Source organism: Notamacropus eugenii, chromosome 5, assembly GCF_028372415.1.
Source record: "Notamacropus eugenii isolate mMacEug1 chromosome 5, mMacEug1.pri_v2, whole genome shotgun sequence".
Taxonomy (NCBI): domain Eukaryota; kingdom Metazoa; phylum Chordata; class Mammalia; order Diprotodontia; family Macropodidae; genus Notamacropus; species Notamacropus eugenii.
This window is the reverse complement of record NC_092876.1, coordinates 127621563-127638307: the sequence shown is the minus strand read 5'-3', so window position 1 is coordinate 127638307 and position 16745 is coordinate 127621563. Positions and strand designations below refer to the sequence as shown.

At 36.9% G+C, this 16745-nt stretch overlaps 1 protein-coding gene across 8 annotated transcripts in view; it reads left to right on the top strand.

Moving 5' to 3' along the window:
- EMSY (EMSY transcriptional repressor, BRCA2 interacting) overlaps positions 1-16745 on the top strand; it is an 89646-nt gene that overhangs the window by 10362 nt on the left and 62539 nt on the right. For 3 of the 8 annotated variants that reach the window (XM_072610795.1, XM_072610792.1, XM_072610787.1), the window contains exons 4-8: positions 3433-3507; positions 4925-4966; positions 9015-9190; positions 10858-11010; positions 12613-12872. In XM_072610795.1, the coding sequence (XP_072466896.1) occupies positions 3433-3507; positions 4925-4966; positions 9015-9190; positions 10858-11010; positions 12613-12872 (706 nt within the window). The remainder of the gene's footprint in view (positions 1-3432; positions 3508-4924; positions 4967-9014; positions 9191-10857; positions 11011-12612; positions 12873-16745) is intronic. The other 5 variants (XM_072610794.1, XM_072610791.1, XM_072610793.1 and 2 more) reach the window with 3 other exon arrangements.

Below are 16745 nucleotides of genomic sequence, written 5' to 3'. Positions count from 1 at the left end.
ATCTGAGCCTTCCATAGCAAAGACTGCAGGCATTGCTTTGAGCTGGGATTCAGTTCAGCAGGCATTAGGCGTCGATAGTGGTGGTGGTAGGAGGGAGAAAGAGGTATGATCAAGGAATACTGCATAGAAGAGGTGGCAGTATCTGAGTTGAACCTTGAAAGAAGATTAGAATTCTGAGATGGAAATGGCATGTTAAACTTGAGAACAACCAGTTGGTCAGTTTGTCTGTAATGTAGAGTGCATGATGTGAAAATTTGGAAGGATAGTCACTTAGTAAATATTTATTGAATTGAATTGTTACCTAGAAAAGAAAGTAAACTGTGTCTCTAGGGGGTGGAATTAAGTCTAATCAATGGAAGTTTCAGGGAGCCTGACTTTGGGTTAATATGAACAAGAATTTCTGTACAATTAGAATTTTCTGAAAACTGACTGCTGTTAGAGGTAGTGATCTGAGTTCCCTCTTGGGTAGATGTTTAAACTAGATCTAGATGAATACTTGTTTGAAGATCTTGGTATATAGAATGTAAAGGTATCTTCAATATCTTCTAATTGAGTCCCTCTTTTTAGAGTTGAGGAAACAGACCTCAAGAGGTGAAATGGATATTATCAAGAGGGTTCTAGTTCAAGCTGTTCTTCTTGCATCCTTATTTGGACTGTTCTTAGATAAGCTAAACAATTTATGGTGAAGGTGATTGATTCTATTATAACCTGTCTCAATATAGTCTAATTTCTTTATCAGAAAATTTTCTATTAATTAAAGTCTTCCTAAAATTTAAAACTATTTTTCTTGTTTTTTCCATGGAAATGAGAGTAACTTGTATTTGTATTTTTCATGAGCTTTAGGGTATTATTAATTCACCCCTTGGCTTCATCACCAACAATAGACAATTTTAGGACTAGTTATTAGTTATTAGACTGTGAAATGTAATCTGTGTAGTCTCTCAGTCTTGATTTCATATTTGTTTATTCGTTATCGGTAGGACACTTCAAAAAAATTATTAGTAATATGATATGGCACAGAGAATACATAACCAATGAGTCAAGGAAGTTGTTATTACCTGGTCAATTTTTAGAGCAGAGAACCACATTTGGATTAGATTCTTACCACTAAAGGCAGGTACAGTATCTTACTCTCTCAAATCCTTTATTTAATTGGGCATAAAATTAGGTATTCTCTGAGCTAGTTGTCCATCCTCCCATCTAGAGTAGGAATTCTCTTCCCAATCTTTCCACTAGATGATCATCTACTTTCCCTTTGAACAAAGGTAATATGGTGTGATCACAGCTGCACTGGATTTCTGGAGCTGGAGTGGAGGGTCTGTGTTCAAATCTTGAGTTTTGATACAACCTCTGGGACTAAGGGACTAAGGGTGATAGCGATGGCAGCGGTGGTGGTGATGGTGGTAATGATGATGGTGTTGGTGATGATGATTTGTTAATTTCTGTAGTAATAACCTTATCATTTAGACAGTACAGTTACTGTTATCCTTATTTTATCAAAAAGAAAAGTGAGATTTTCGGAAGATTTCAGATGTGGGAAATGATACCTAGTCTCTAATTCTTAATAATGCATTCACCCTTGTAGCAAATTGCCTTTATCTTTCTGGCTCCTGGGTCAGAGTAGGTGGTCTCTTAAGGTTCCTTCCATTTCTAAATTTTTGTTGATGGAGAGCTCAGCACCTGATGAAGCTGCTCATTCCGCTGTTGGAAAGCTGTGATTGTTAGAAAGTTTTTCCTTAATTTAAGTTGAAATGTGCTTTGCTTTAATTTCTTTTGGTTCTAATTCCTTTCAGATGCTTGAAGGGCTACATTCATGAAGCACCTAAGTTTTCTCTTTTTTAGGCTAAACTCTCTTTTTGTTTTGTGCTTAGATCAGTTACTTGTTTGATCAGAGCAGTCTGTGCTTTTCCCCCAAATCTGAATTGTCTAAAACCTGAATTGAACCTATACTCTTTTCCTCTTTACTATATCCACATAGAGGTAAACACGCACGCACACATGCACGCAAGCACTTTTTCAGCTCTTGAGTAAATACTTATTAAGCACCTGTTACGTGCAAAACACTGTGCCAGGTGATAAGGTTGGAAAGATAGAAAAAAATGACAGTCCTTGCACTCAGGGAGCTTACAACTTAATAGAATAAATGCAGTTACACACGTAAGAATAATGTAAGATTTTTAATTTATCCTCCAAACCTACAGCTTTCAAATGACTATTGAGGGCACCATCATACATCCAAGTTCTCCACTTTGGTGTCATTCTCAACTTCTCATTCTCACTCTGCACTATCTGCTCAGTTAATAAATTTCGCAAATACTTTCATTCTCTTGTCTCTACTTAAACAGTCACTATTGTCATTCAGGTCCTTATCATTTCTTGTCTAGAATACTAATACTGATAGCCTCCTAGTTAGTATCCCTGCCTCAAGCTTCTCGATACAGTCTACCCCTCACATAGTTGCCAAAGTGATTGTCCTAAAACACAGGTATGATCATCTAGTGGAAAAGACCACCTCTTTTCTCCCCCGGCCTCCCCCCAAAACAAGCTCCTGTGACTCTCGATTACCTCTAGGATCAAATATAAATTCTTTTGTCATTTAAAGCTCTTCACAACCTGACCTCTACCTGTCTTTCTTGTGCCTTTATACATTACTCCTTCCCACCACACTCTGGTCTAGCCATCCTTGTCTCCTTATTGTTGTTTACTCATGTACCTACATTTCCCTTCTCCATGCCTTTGCCCTGGCTGCCCTTTTTATCTAAATGCTCTCTTTTCTCCTCTCCACCTCTTAGAATCCCTGGTTTCTTTTGGTAGGTTACATAGTATTTTTTGCAGAAGAACTTGGCTGGGCACCCTAGCTGCTAGTTAGTGCATGCTGCTCTAAGGTTACATTGTATCTGCTCTATACTTATCCAGTTTATACCTCTGGATGTGCATGATTTCTTCTCCACTGGAACAGAAGCTTCTTCAGGACAGAATTACTGCTTTATATATGTATCCTCAATACTTAGCACAGTTCCTGAAACAATGTTTAACAAATGTTTGTTGATTGATCATAGTAGGAGAAACCGAATAGAAAGGGCATTATAAAGGGCTCCAGGACAATTTGAGAAGGAAAGAGATAACTTAAAGATTAGGGAAAACTTTGTGGAAATTTCCAAACAAATCCTAGAAGAAAAAGATTTCAACAAGTGTTGCTGAGAGGGGTTTGTATTCCAGATGGCCTGTATGAATTCACAATGACAAGAAGAAATTGCAGGCCAAGAACAGGGAACAGGTCATCCTGTTTGCCTGCAGCAGAGAAATCTCACTGTGGGGGAGGGGAGGAGCGTTTGGTTCTGACCAATATGGTAACTTGTTGCTTTAAAACATAAATATAAGTAAGAAACAGCTTAGCAGAATTCTATGACTCCTTTTTTTTTTTTTTGACAGCATCTCAACAGAACGCCACCGTGCTGAAGTTCGGAGAGCAGTAAATGATGAACGGTTAACAACAATTGCACATAAGTAAGCTATTAGTCATATTACACATAATTTTTATAATGGCTAGGGAACAGTGTTCCCATTATATATTAGGTACCTGAGTCTTTTATCTTTATAGTAATGTCTTCACTTACTCAGGGAAACTGACTACAGAATTGAAACTGTATTTAATTGTTGTTTAACTCATGTTTATCAATATGTTATCAGGAAAATAAACATACTCAGGTTAAATCCTATTGCACTAAAACTTCCACATACCTTGAGATTTAAACTTTAGCTTACAGCCCATTTATATGGAATAATGCTCAATTCAACCGAATTTCATAGCATACAAAATTGGATGGTTCCTTTATTTTCTGTAATAGGATTTGACTTGCGTAGTATTGTATAAGTAGAAATACATATTATCTGATATTTGAGTCTAATGAGTAGTCAGTGTATTTTCTTATTTGTTAGGTATGGGGTGCTCTGCTTTATGAGATTTGAACTTGGATATATGAACATCAGAAATTGTAGAATAGATAAATCACATCATAGAATAATTAATGTTATAGCAAGTAACTCACCTTGTGCTTTTAAATGTTTTTAAGTTTTGAACTTGTTGCTAAGAGGATATTGGGTGGGTAAAGGAGTGAGGGTAGGGATCAGGCATGGTTTCTAGGGGCTGCTGCCACCTGAAGATGAGTCATGAGTGGAGGTAGGGTCATTGGGCAGTGGTGATTTAAGGCAGTGGAAAAATATGAAGTGATAAATCAAAAATTTGATTTGCATACAACTTTTCAGAGGCACATTCATTTTAAGAGTAAGGAATGCTAACTGAAATATATTGTGTGTATTTTTAATTAATAATTTTAGTGTCAAAGAGAACTAATTTGTTACTGTGCAATATAATGTGAGCCATTAAGCAGCATGTTTTAAATTAGTTAGAAATATTACTCTTAGCTTCTCATTTTTCCTTACCTGTAATCTTTATGATCATGATGGTGATTCACATTTTGCAGATAGGTAAACTGAGGCTCATATTCTTGTGGTGGTACTACTTTACTACATATTAATGCTCTGAGGATTTACTAGCACTTTGAGATAAGTGAGAAGTATGCACTATAGAAATTTTGAAAGTTTTCACTGGAGACATTTTGCATTTGATTGGCTCACTGAGATGGTTTCACATAATAATGCATTGCTTCCAAAGCTATAAACTTGTGAATTGGAATGCTTTTCAAATAGTGGTTAGTGAGCTAGATTCTAGTTTGAGAATGGGTAATAGGAAGATGATGTTATTGTTAATAAAGTGAAGAAAAATAGCTTTCAAAGACTCTCAAATAAAATGAGAATCTTGGTAGCATTGTTCTTGGACAATTAGTCGTTAAGTTGATGCGTCAATTTCATACTTAAAGGATAACATTTATTTAGTCTCCTTTTCCTTTTTTCCCCCTCAAAGAATGAATTTATCCTTATATTTGGGTGAGAGACCAAGTTACAGGTATGCAAATAGGTTATTATTATTTCAGGCTTTTACTTGTTTTTATTTAAAAATTCAAAATTATAGCTCTCAATTATTCAGGGGCGTATTATTCATTGTATGAATTAGCTAGGCCCCTTGCTTTTCCTTTTCTTTCCCTTTCCTCCTCCTTTCCTTATGCTGCTCATCTTCTAGCTACTTTGTTGCTTGGGAGTATCTTTAGTCAGAGGGTGGGAAGGGAGAGGAGTTGAAATTTAAATTAGTCAGTAGTCCTGGCAAAAGTTTGGTGGAGGAGGTAAAAATGAATTACCAAAATGTCATGAGTTTCTTTAATCTGCTTGACCTCTCCCTTTCCCTCCTCTCTACGTTAGCGTGGATAATTGAGAGTTGGCTTTTACCTGCCTTATGTTCCTTTTCCTTTTTTCTCCCTTTCTGGTTTCTTTTTACATATGCATTTGACTTTTCTTTTCAAAGATTCTATTTTAGTGTATACATATAAACCCCATGGGTGTTTAGTTCTTTTAATTTAGTGTTTTATATTGTAATACTAGCTTGCCCAGATGTGCTTTTCTAATGAATGGAAGGGATGAATGGTCCCCCCACTGTCTCCTCCCCCTTCCCTTAGAAGTGCTAGCAGAGCATACTGTAGCTCCTGCAATTCTTCCTGAGATTACCTGCAGGAGGTCTCAGTACCCCCTGAGCCTGAGAAAACAACCAGAGCTGGGAAAGAATGCAGCTGGGGAGACTTGTATTCACAGATTCCTCTCCCCAGGCCAGGAGGAATGGAGCCGAGGCGAGGAGAAACCAGAGAATACTGAGCACAAAAGGAGGGCTGTTTGGGAAGAGGGAGAGCTGGGAGAAGTTCAGTAGGCTTACAATCAAAGAAAAGCTGCATTTGTGGCTCTAGGCACATCCAGTAGATGTTACATTGTTATACTTTTGCCATTTATAAAGTTTATAAATGTTTGGATTGAATTTAGTTGAAAGGCCATATTAGAACCTGTGAAGATTTAGAGCTAGAGAGGACTTGAGGAATCATCTAGTCCTATCCTTTCATTTTGCAAAGGAGAGAAGCATGCCAGAGAGGTGTAGACACTTGCATGAGGACACACAGTAAGTAGTCAGGAGCAGGAACAGGATTTTGGTTTAGTTATCTTACTGGACCATCTCAGTCATAGTAGTACAAGTAGAAAATTTAGAATCCGAGGGGCTAGGGTCCTTTAACAAGGCCAGTTCCACTCAGCTGTGATTCTAGGAATAGCAGGGAGGTGTGGGAGGGATCTGGAATTTCTGTTCTTTCCTTCTGGAGTTGGGCATGCACACAGGGTATGAATAAGGTATTTTTTGAGGATAGAGATCATTTTGTTAATGTTCTTAATGTTTCAGGGCTCAGCAGACCAGACTTTTTAAATAGCTCTTTAAGATTAGTGATTATTTTATTTATATTACTTCATTTAAACACTTAGAACAGTGCCTGGCACTTGGTAGAGCTTAATAAATGCTTATTATCAACTTGACAATATTGACTAGCTCCACAGGGTAGGCACTATAGGTATTGTTATTATTATCCCATTTTGTAGATGAAGAAATTGAGGTTTAGAGAGATTAAGTGACTTGCCACATTCAGCTCTTTTGCCCAGTAAGGCAAACTGCCTTGTTGATTTTTCCCTGACAGAGAGGGGTCAGGGATTTCTATCAGCCTTATTTGGGATTTCTCCCAGAGCAGATGTTTCATTCCAGAACCCCCTGATTGTATAGGGTTCCAGTGATGCTCTATAGCCCCTCATATCTGGGATCTTCTGATGCCCCCAAATTCTTTCTTCCAATAAATAACTCAGATAACTAAATACAAATTACACTCTTTATTCCCAAACAAATGTGAATTTCTCTTTGATGAGCCTAAATATTGTATGTAAATATTGTATTTCACTTGCCTTCAGTTCTATTGAAAACCACTTTTTGGCCATGTCTCAATTCTTTGGCTATGTTGGAAATATTGAGAGGATTTATAAATTCTCTGCCCAAGTTATAATGCCATCTGCACTGTTGTTTCTCTGAATCCATACTCTTGGAATTAATAATCTTCTCCAAAATTTGGCATTGACCATCATTTAAGCAATACATTAGGGAGTAGCAGGGTGGAAATCTCCTGCTTTCAAAGGTAAGTGAAGAACAACCTTTTTGTTGCCTAACACTTAATAAGAAAGTGAATAGATGACAATTTAATTAAATTGATAGCTAAGTAGTGGCAAGTTGATATTTTTCAAACACCAGGAGAAAAATAGAATAACTAATGGAAGACTCTTGAATTGTTTTTCTTTGGAAATAATCTATTGCTTATTCTTACCCTACTCTTTGCTTCTCTCATTCTCCTTCTAATCTCTTGCTTAAAACAGAGATTAGCTTTTATAGGTATAGTTTGTAGCTTGAAAGTTCATTTCTTCATTTTTGCTGAATGGGACTAACCTTAAAATGTTCCAGAGAAGATTACTATACTTTCTCTCAGTGTGAATATTGAACTGCTTTCAAGAACTAGGCTTTTCCTAAGCCTAGTTTTAATTCAAGTTAAGCCTTTCTCATGTTGTATGGTAATTCATTCTGTTCTATAAAAATAGATACCAGTTAGATAACAACGTCCAAATCAATGTGAATAAATTGAAAGCAAATTAAATAAATATTTTAAAAATATATACTTCCTAATTATGGTGGCACATGACAATTCATTTTATTAGAGTGTTTTATAATTTTAAGCTAACAGTAGTAGAGAGGAGCTGTTTAAAATGAAGGGAACATTTCACTTTTCATTTCTAAAACTTCCATGTTGATACATTTTTATCAGGCATCGAAGAAACAACATATATACATAGACTTGGATTTCACTTAGGTTGTCTGTGAAATGTCTTTTTTTAAACAGTATCCAAAAAGACTTGTGTCCATAGTGAAAAGAGGCATAACCTAATATTCATTGATTGTGAGGGGGCCCTAAAATTTAAGATTAGCCTGCAGTCAAAATCAGCTTGTTGAACCAAGTTAAGAGAAGTGACCCAGCTTCATTTGATACATCCTCTCCTGGTTTGAGTGTTCCTGGAAAGACATTTGCCAGAAGAATCTTTAATGTATAACTAATTATGGTTTCTGCTTATTTCCAGTGCTATAAACTTTATCTAGGGTTAGCTTTGAAAATGAAAAAGATAATATAATATATGTACACACCACATAGCAGTCCTTCTCTGCCCCTCTGTACCCTGCCCTCTCAGTTACTGCCTTAGGGCAGGGGATCTTAACCTTATTTGTGTCATGGAACCCTTTGGCAGTGTGGTGACAACTATTGATTACTTACCAGAATCATAATTTTTTTTTTGTAGCAAATTCATAGTTAATGTAAATTTTAAATTTAAATTTTAGCTAATTATGTTGTGGATACAGCCTTTTGGGGTTTTATTCACAGTAGATATTAGTAAAAGAAAAGATGTAATTTTTTTCATCCAAGTTCATAGATACCCTTCTCCACCCTTCCCCCAAAATCTATCCACAGATATCAAATTAAGAACTTCCTGTTTTAGCCTTTGCTATGGAAAGCTTACTTTGACAAAACTTAATGGAAGTTTAGTTTTTATCCACATCAGTGAACATCTAATAAATCTGATTTAGAAGTTGATTTTTTTCATTTTATTGGTAAATTAAACTGTATTAGGAAGTTTTAAGAATGCCTAAAAAAATTATCATTAGTGAAATCAATGATAAAACAAAAAGATCATTGGAATCAATTTGAAGGCTAATATTTTAAAAAATGAAATAAATGTGGAAGGGTAACTTTTAAAAAATTCATAGTTTGTATTCTGGACATTTTGAGGCTTAGTTTACAAAATAAAATTTATTGTTTCCTAAGTAAAGTGTGAAATAATCTGAAACCCTAATTATGGTCATTGGTTTTGGTATTACTTTCTTAGAACAACTCTCTGCTGTGTAGTAACTGTCTTACATCAAAAATCATATTTGGTTGGAAAATGTATAGTTGCTTTTTTTAGCAGTGGAGAACTCTTGCAGCGACCTCTTCTTTTTTGTTTAGTATGTCTGGACCCAATAGCTCTTCAGAATGGTCTATTGAAGGTCGTCGACTAGTACCACTGATGCCCCGGCTAGTTCCCCAAACTGCCTTCACTGTCACAGCTAATGCTGTTGCCAACGCAGCTATCCAGCACAATGCATCTCTTCCAGTGCCTGCAGAAACAGGAAGCAAAGAAGGTGAGAAGAATAATGTTTCTCCCAGTGGAGATGGTTTTGACTTTTCCTTTTCATTTTATGAAAATCAGAATTTCGAAGTATTTTCCTCCAAAGGTTTAAAGATTACAAGATGTAATGATGGAATTATTGGAATTACAAGATGTAATTAATGTTCTGATTTAAGAAAGCATGATCAAATTGGGATCTTACTTAGTTGAGACTTTCCCTAAATGAAAGGCAGGAAAAGTAAATTACCTGCTACTTAACAAATAGCAGAAACCCTTTTGCAGTGAGTTTTTTAACTCATGTATATCTGTGAGAAGTTTATTTGATTTCTTTATTGAATACAAGGGGAATGTAAAAAAATGACAAGGTGACAACAGTCATTTTGGCTGCTGGCAAAAGGTGCTAGTCTGCTAGTCTTAAAAAAAAAATTCAAAAATGAATCAGTAGTGTGCTTGTCTGTTTCACCTAGTGTTCCTTCTGACCACTAGATCTGGCCTCTCTGGTCAATAGGCTTTTTAGTTGTGATTTACTATAGTAAACAATCCTTATGTAGATATATTCCTTAGATGACTAATAATGATACATTGGGTATTCCTATTCAGACATGTATGACAATTTGTGGAAATGACCCTCAGAAATAAATGCAGTTGCCAGATTACTTTAGGCAGCTATCTTTTCCTGCCTAATAGTAGAGCTGAGAAAAAGAACTGGGTGATTTTTTTACATTCATGCCAGAGTTTAGCTTAACGGCCAGAGATAAACATTTTTCAGGGAGTGACATTTTCCTACAGTTGAACTAGACTTCCATCAATGTCTTTTACTCTTATTTTTTTGTGGGGGATGTTACCTTTCTGATCCCGTGTCTACCCATTTGCATCTACTTCTTTGGCTGGCCAGCTCTGGGATTTGCTGTTGCTGCCTCCATTTATTGTCTTTATCAGAAGATAAGGGTGTTGAAAATGGAAACCTATTAAGCCTGAGCTCTGAGAGTTTCCTGATCATCTACTTTAGTATCAGAGAACTGTGCATTTCTGAAGGAACTTGGCCCAAGCTTTCCATTGGTTTTCAGATAGGAATTTGCCATTGCCTGCTAGTTGATGGTTGGACATTTCAAAGCTTTGTCCATTGTTCCTTAGTGTCAAGCCACTAGTGCTGCTGAAAGGAATGCAGTTTAAAAATAAGAATAATGATAATGATAACAGTAGCTACTTGCATTTATGTGATACCCAAGGCTTATGAGCACATTCCTCACAACTTTGTGAGTAGGAAATGCCACAATTATCCTCTCCACTTTATAGATGAGGAGTTTGAGACTCAGGGAAGTGAAGGGACACATGAAAGGTCATGTTTAGTAAGCGGCAGAGCAAGGATTTGAATTCTGTTCTCTTCTGAATTCAAGTCTGGTGTTCTTTACATGATACCACACTACCAGTATTATCCACAAGTGGGCTACTGCTCTCTACTTTCCCCTTTCTTCCCTCTTGGTGTGGTGGCTGGCTGAGACTTCTCAGGCCAAAGGACGTCTACAGAGGGACAGGGCATTACCATCTGGCTTTTGGTACCAATTACTGATGATAAGCTCTTTTCATTGATTTCTAGCTTAGTCCTGTTAAATTGTTGAAATGGAAACTGTATAGATACTGTGAAAGTTTACAAGATTTGCTTTCTTATTATTTGTTTAGTAGTGGTTTGCTATTCCTACACGAGTACCACGTCAACCCCAACCTCCACCCCAGTTCCAAGTGGCAGCGTTGCAACAGTAAAGTCACCAAGACCTGCCAGTCCTGCCTCCAATGTAGTTGTTTTGCCAAGTGGAAGTACTGTTTATGTCAAAAGTAAGTGACACCATGTTGCCAAGATCCAAGGCCGTCTTGCCTGCAGAGCACAGCATGGGGTTGGATTGGCCCTCTTGGAGTAAATTATTGGCTTGCTGTCCAGTGTTCAGCAGGGTTAATGCTTATGGAGTGTGATCAGGTGTGATACTTTTCGGTCAGTCCTGATGTTAGAGAAATCACTTTCTTTCCATAGTTTTTTGCTGTGGGGAACTACCTTTGAACAGTGCCTTCCTGCAAGGATATAATTACCTTATCATAAATAATGTAATGGTAAAGAATTGCCACATAGACAAAAGACAAAGAATATTCTTATATGACTTGCTTAATGTTTATTTCCTACAATTAGTGTAATCCCTAGTATTTGTTAAATTATATTAAATTCTTAAAGATTGAATGCAGTTTTTTGGTCAGTTTATATTTCCAATTGCTTATAACATTTTTTCATCACTTATTGTTATTTTTTAAGGTAGATTTTTAGTTGTATTTGCTTCTAATTACTACTATATTACTATATGCTATTAAATAACTGATACAGGTAATTGTTATGTTATTCCTTGTTTAAAACAATACTAAGATTCTAATGAATATCCCTCAGGATATTGAATATCCTTCAGGACTGAGGTCACAGTCTTTAGGTGGTCCTGATTCTAGGTTAATTTTAGTCATGTGGAAATGACAAGGTGGGGGGGAGATCTAAAGAATTTTTGTCTTGAGCTGATTAGCATATCTTTGTCTTTGCATTACAGCAATAACCTGGGTGGGTTTCATAGTTCTTACTTTGATTTTTAAAAAGTCATTGCAAAAACAAGTGGACTGAGGCCAAGAATTGAGTTTTCAGTTTTTATTTGGTGTTAGTAAAATTATCCATTCTGACTATTCAGTCCATTTCAGGGTAAAGACCTATGTTTGAACATTTTTTTTTGATTTACCTATAATATATTCGTAGTTTATAGAGAAGAAACAGTCCAGTCACAGAGCATGAGATGGAAGCAATCCCTTCATCCTTGAGTCTCTTGTCGCATTTTATTTGAACCCTTCCTGTGCAGTGCTCTAGTTCACAATTCTAGTGACATCTGTCCGTGCCTCATCTAGCCTGCTGGAAAGCAGTTGTCTCAGGGACAGGAATGTACTTGTTTAGTATTACTATCCACACGGTAGCACCAGGACTTGTACTAAATAGGAAATTAATAAAGGATTATTGACTCACTTCAATTTAGATCATCAGAATAAACTCTTGGCATCCAAGGGGCACAGTCAGTTTAAGTCACTGAGAAGCAGTGTGTTGTAATAGCTAGAACACTGGACTTGGAATCAGCAGCCTGGGTTTGAGTCCTGCTTCTGGCACATGCTGGCTGTGTGACCCTGGGAAAATCACTTAGCGCCTCAGGGCCTCAGGCCTATCTCTAAAGCCTTTAAAATGAAGAACAGTTGCTGATCTAGACTGAGAGAAGAAATTTCCTCATTGGTGAAATTTATTCACCAATAAGATTACATGTCTAGACAAAAAAAAAAGTCATTGGGAATCATATAAAGTGTTTTCTAATTAACAGGCAACACCTGGGGCCAGGATAACATTAATATTATAATCTGATCCCCCTTCAGGTGTTAGTTGTTCAGATGAAGATGAAAAGCCCAGGAAAAGAAGACGAACAAACTCGTCTAGCTCATCCCCCGTTGTTTTAAAGGAAGTTCCCAAGGCTGTTGTTCCTGTCTCAAAGACTATCACTGTGCCTGTAAGTGGCAGCCCCAAGATGAGCAACATTATGCAGAGCATCGCCAACTCCTTACCCCCCCACATGTCTCCTGTAAAAATAACCTTCACGAAGCCCTCCACTCAGACAACCAACACAACAACGCAAAAGGTAAGTAGGTACATGGAGAGTGGCAACCGCTGCCATGGCACCATTCCTTATTCTTTTCTGGACAGGCAGTATAAGGTGATTTTAACTTGGAATGCAAAATATGTCTATTCTCTCACCCTCATGATTTTAGACATTGGCCTTGCTCCAGAGAATCTCAGTATTTGTTTTCTCAGAATGATTGGAATAGGTTGTACCAAAAGTTCAGACATCTGAAAGTGGAGAATTTTCTGTGCTTTTCTTTTGGGGAATTGCCTCCTTCACTTACTCATTGACCTCTTTACCTGTTTGAATGACTCCTCATCCCTTTGAATCCAGTTCACTTGCCATTTTCTCCATGAAACCTTTCATGATTTCTCCCCATTTGGTAATGAGCAGCCTTTGGCATCCCATAACAATTTAACCTTTTTCAATGTACTATTATGTATTATATTGTATCATATTTATTTGTCATGTCATATCCCCCGCCTCAGTTTGCAAGTTTCCAAAAGGCAGGGAAAGTGTTAGTAAACTTTGTATCTTCTTCAGTGCTGGCATAGGGCCTGGAAGTCAGGAGGCACTTAATGTGGAGAGTGAATGAATGATTAGCAGCTTTCCTGGTAACTTCTCTTGACTGTGGTCAGCGAGAAGCAGAAGTGTACTGGTCACAGACAGAAGTCTGGAGTTCTGTGCTTGCCACGGTACTGTACTGCCTCCCTTACAGGCTCAGAGGATCAAGAATTAGAGGTATCATGTCTAGCCCCTTATTTTACATGCTAGTAAATGGAGGCCTAGAGAAAAGCTAAGTATCTTCCCCCAGTGTAGGACAGTCAGGAAGACCCATGTTCTAATCCTGCTTTAAGACCTTGGGCAAGACCTCAATTTCCTCTCCTGTAAAAATGGGGATAATAATTTCTATCTACCTCACAGAGTGGTTATGAGGGTCACATGGATAACATATGTAAAGAGCTTGACAAACTTTAAAGCATTATATACAAGCTAGCTATTTAATTATTATTATTTTGTCCATGGTAACTTGTGTATTAAGTGGCAGAGCAAGCATTTGAACCTGGTTCCAGGTACAGTGTTCTTTCTGTGCCTATATATGGGCAGCACTTTCCTTCATGATTAGGAGCCATGACCACCTGTGCTGTTCTAGGTCTGCTAATTATAGTCTAATGGATCATATGATGTTTTTTATAGCAACTCATTGTCAAGGAATAATGTTTTTCTAGAAAGTGAATTTTCTTGTGACTGAAGATAATCTCTTTTTTTTTAAGTTCTAAAACTTTTAAAAAAAATTTTAGATGGAAGTTTAAAAGAAGTAAATTGATTTTTTGCATGTCATTACTCGAGATACACTCCTCATTTAATTATTTGTAGTCTTAGTATTTTAAAATTGTAAACAGTTTAATTCACCACACTTTTGTTAATTATCTACTGTGTTCCAGATCTTCCATTCATCTTTGGGAACATGAGGATGAAAAGTAGTCCTTTCCTTTAAGTAGCTAGCTATCTAAATAAGGATGAGATTTGTACAATTTAGTGTGATATGGCAGAGTGTTAAGTACATGGACAAAGTGATATAAGAAATAGGAGGAAAAGCTTACTTTTACAAACTACATGATGGAGGTGGGTATTATCAGAGTCATACTTCATAGGAAAAATAAAGATTTCAACAATGGAAATCTGAAAGTGATAGGTCTGACCTGTGTGATTAAATGAAATTGGCAGAGGGCAAAATGATATCTGAAAGTAGCTAGCAGTTCATTTTGACCGGACTGCATAATGTGATGAAAAGGGGTTACAGTGAAATATGGTGGGAAAGGAAACCTGAAGCCAGATTGTGGTGGTCCTAAATGCCCAGCTCAGGAATTTGTATTTTGTCCCATAGACAGTACTGAATCCTTGAAGGATTTTGAACAGGGAGTGTTGTATTCAGACTGGTACTTTTAGAGAATTATTTTGGCATCAATGTGAAAGATGTATGAAGAGAGACAGGGAAATCAATTAGGAGACTATAAAAACAATCTTAGTAGAGGTAAGTAAAAACAATCTTTGTACTTAGGTTGAGAATTGTAAATGGAGAACAGGGAACTAACGTGGGAGAGCTTGTGAATATCAAGCAGTCAGCAAGCCTGATTACTTAATGCCACGAACTGTGCTAGATGCTAGGCTTAGAAAGATTTAAACAACAATGCTTACTCTCAAGGAGCTTCTATTTTGCTGAAATATGATAGACTTAATAAGTCTGATTGGATTTTGAGGGAGAGGAAGGAATCAAAGATAATTGAGATTTTAAACCTCTTCAATGGTAGATAAATGCAGAAAAAGAAGAGAAAAGTACCAAAGAAAGGGCCTTGAGAGAAAATTCTTACCTGGAGACAAGAGGAAAGAAAGGAACCAATGAAGGGTACAGGAGAAAGAACAGGCGGAGACAGATAGGAGAAGCAACAGTAGAGAGCAATATTACAGAATCCACAGGAGTCATCTCCTTAGAGGAAGCAGAGCTTTTAGGGGAGGTTTAAGTAGAAGGTTTGGAACAGTGGAGGAGGGGAGAGTGAATGTGCCTTGGAGGTCTGGTAAGATCACTTCTCAGTTGTGAGAGAATAATTGAGGTTACCATGAATTTCTACTAGATCCAGTCAGCATAGGGTTTTTTTGTTTGTTTTTTAACCTAAGCAATCAGTGGTTCAGGGATAAGAGAGGAGAAGATGATAGGGTTAACACAGAGGTTGAGAATTAATGTCATGTGTAGCCTTCATCCTATGTAGGTTAAGAGGGTTAGAGATGTAAAGGTGAAGAATGTATTGCTGAAATGGCTAAGTATATAGTCAAGATTTTGAAAAAGAGAAGTGAAACTAGTACAAGATTAAAGGATTAGGAGAACAGTGTAGGAGCAAGGGGCTGATGAGTTATAGTAAGGGCAGATAGCAGGCTCATGGGGAGCAAGATGGTGGTGAAGATGTAGGATTGTGATCCAAAAAGGGAATTTTAGAGTTCAGAATCTTGGAGATGGAATATTTAGAAGTGAAGTCTAAAGGTGTTTCTGACTTTTTGAGTGGTTGAAGGAAGAAGTCATGGGAATAAGCTCATAAACTCAAAGGACTGGTTCCCTGAGAAGAAGGGAAGCTTTCTAAAAATTCTATGTAATGTAATAACTTGGAAAGAGATGAGGGTCATAAAACAGACTTTCACTAAAGAAGGTTTTCAAACAGAGGCCAAGGGACTACTTGTCAGTGATGATATAGGAAGAATGCATAATCAGGTATGGCTTAGTCTGTATGGCCTATGAGTATCCTTTCAACTCTCAGATTTTGTAATTCTGTAAATTAAAAATAGAAAAAAATGAGAGAAATTTTCAGGTGACAACACCTTTCAAGGATTATTGTAGAGAAAAGTGCTTTGTAAATCTTAAAAGGCTGAAGAAATGTAATGTTTCTCTAGAGATGGTATGATGTAATAGGGAGAACAGTAGACTTGTCTAGCCAGAAGACAAGACTCCAGTCCTAATGAGCTTCTTTCTTAGCTGAATCTATCATCTCTCAGTTAGGAGGTAGATAGCAAACTTTATCATCAATTCTCTAGAATTATGAGGATTCATTCTGGAGTCATTGTATTCATCCAAGTTCCCAAAGTTTGTTTTGTTCTTCATCAGTTTACAAAATTCTTCAAAAATTCTCATTTTTAAAATGTTGATATTATAAATTATTCTGGTCCTATCATTGAGAGATTTAAGGTGAAAATTATAAAATGTCAAAATTCTGATGTGATATTTAGAACTTGAAGAGACCTTTGAGGTCTTTGGTCATTCAGCACCCTTTTTACTGAAGAGAATCTGAGGCTCAGAGAGTTGAAGCAATGTGTCCAAGGTCAAATGGATAAGAAGCATCAGAG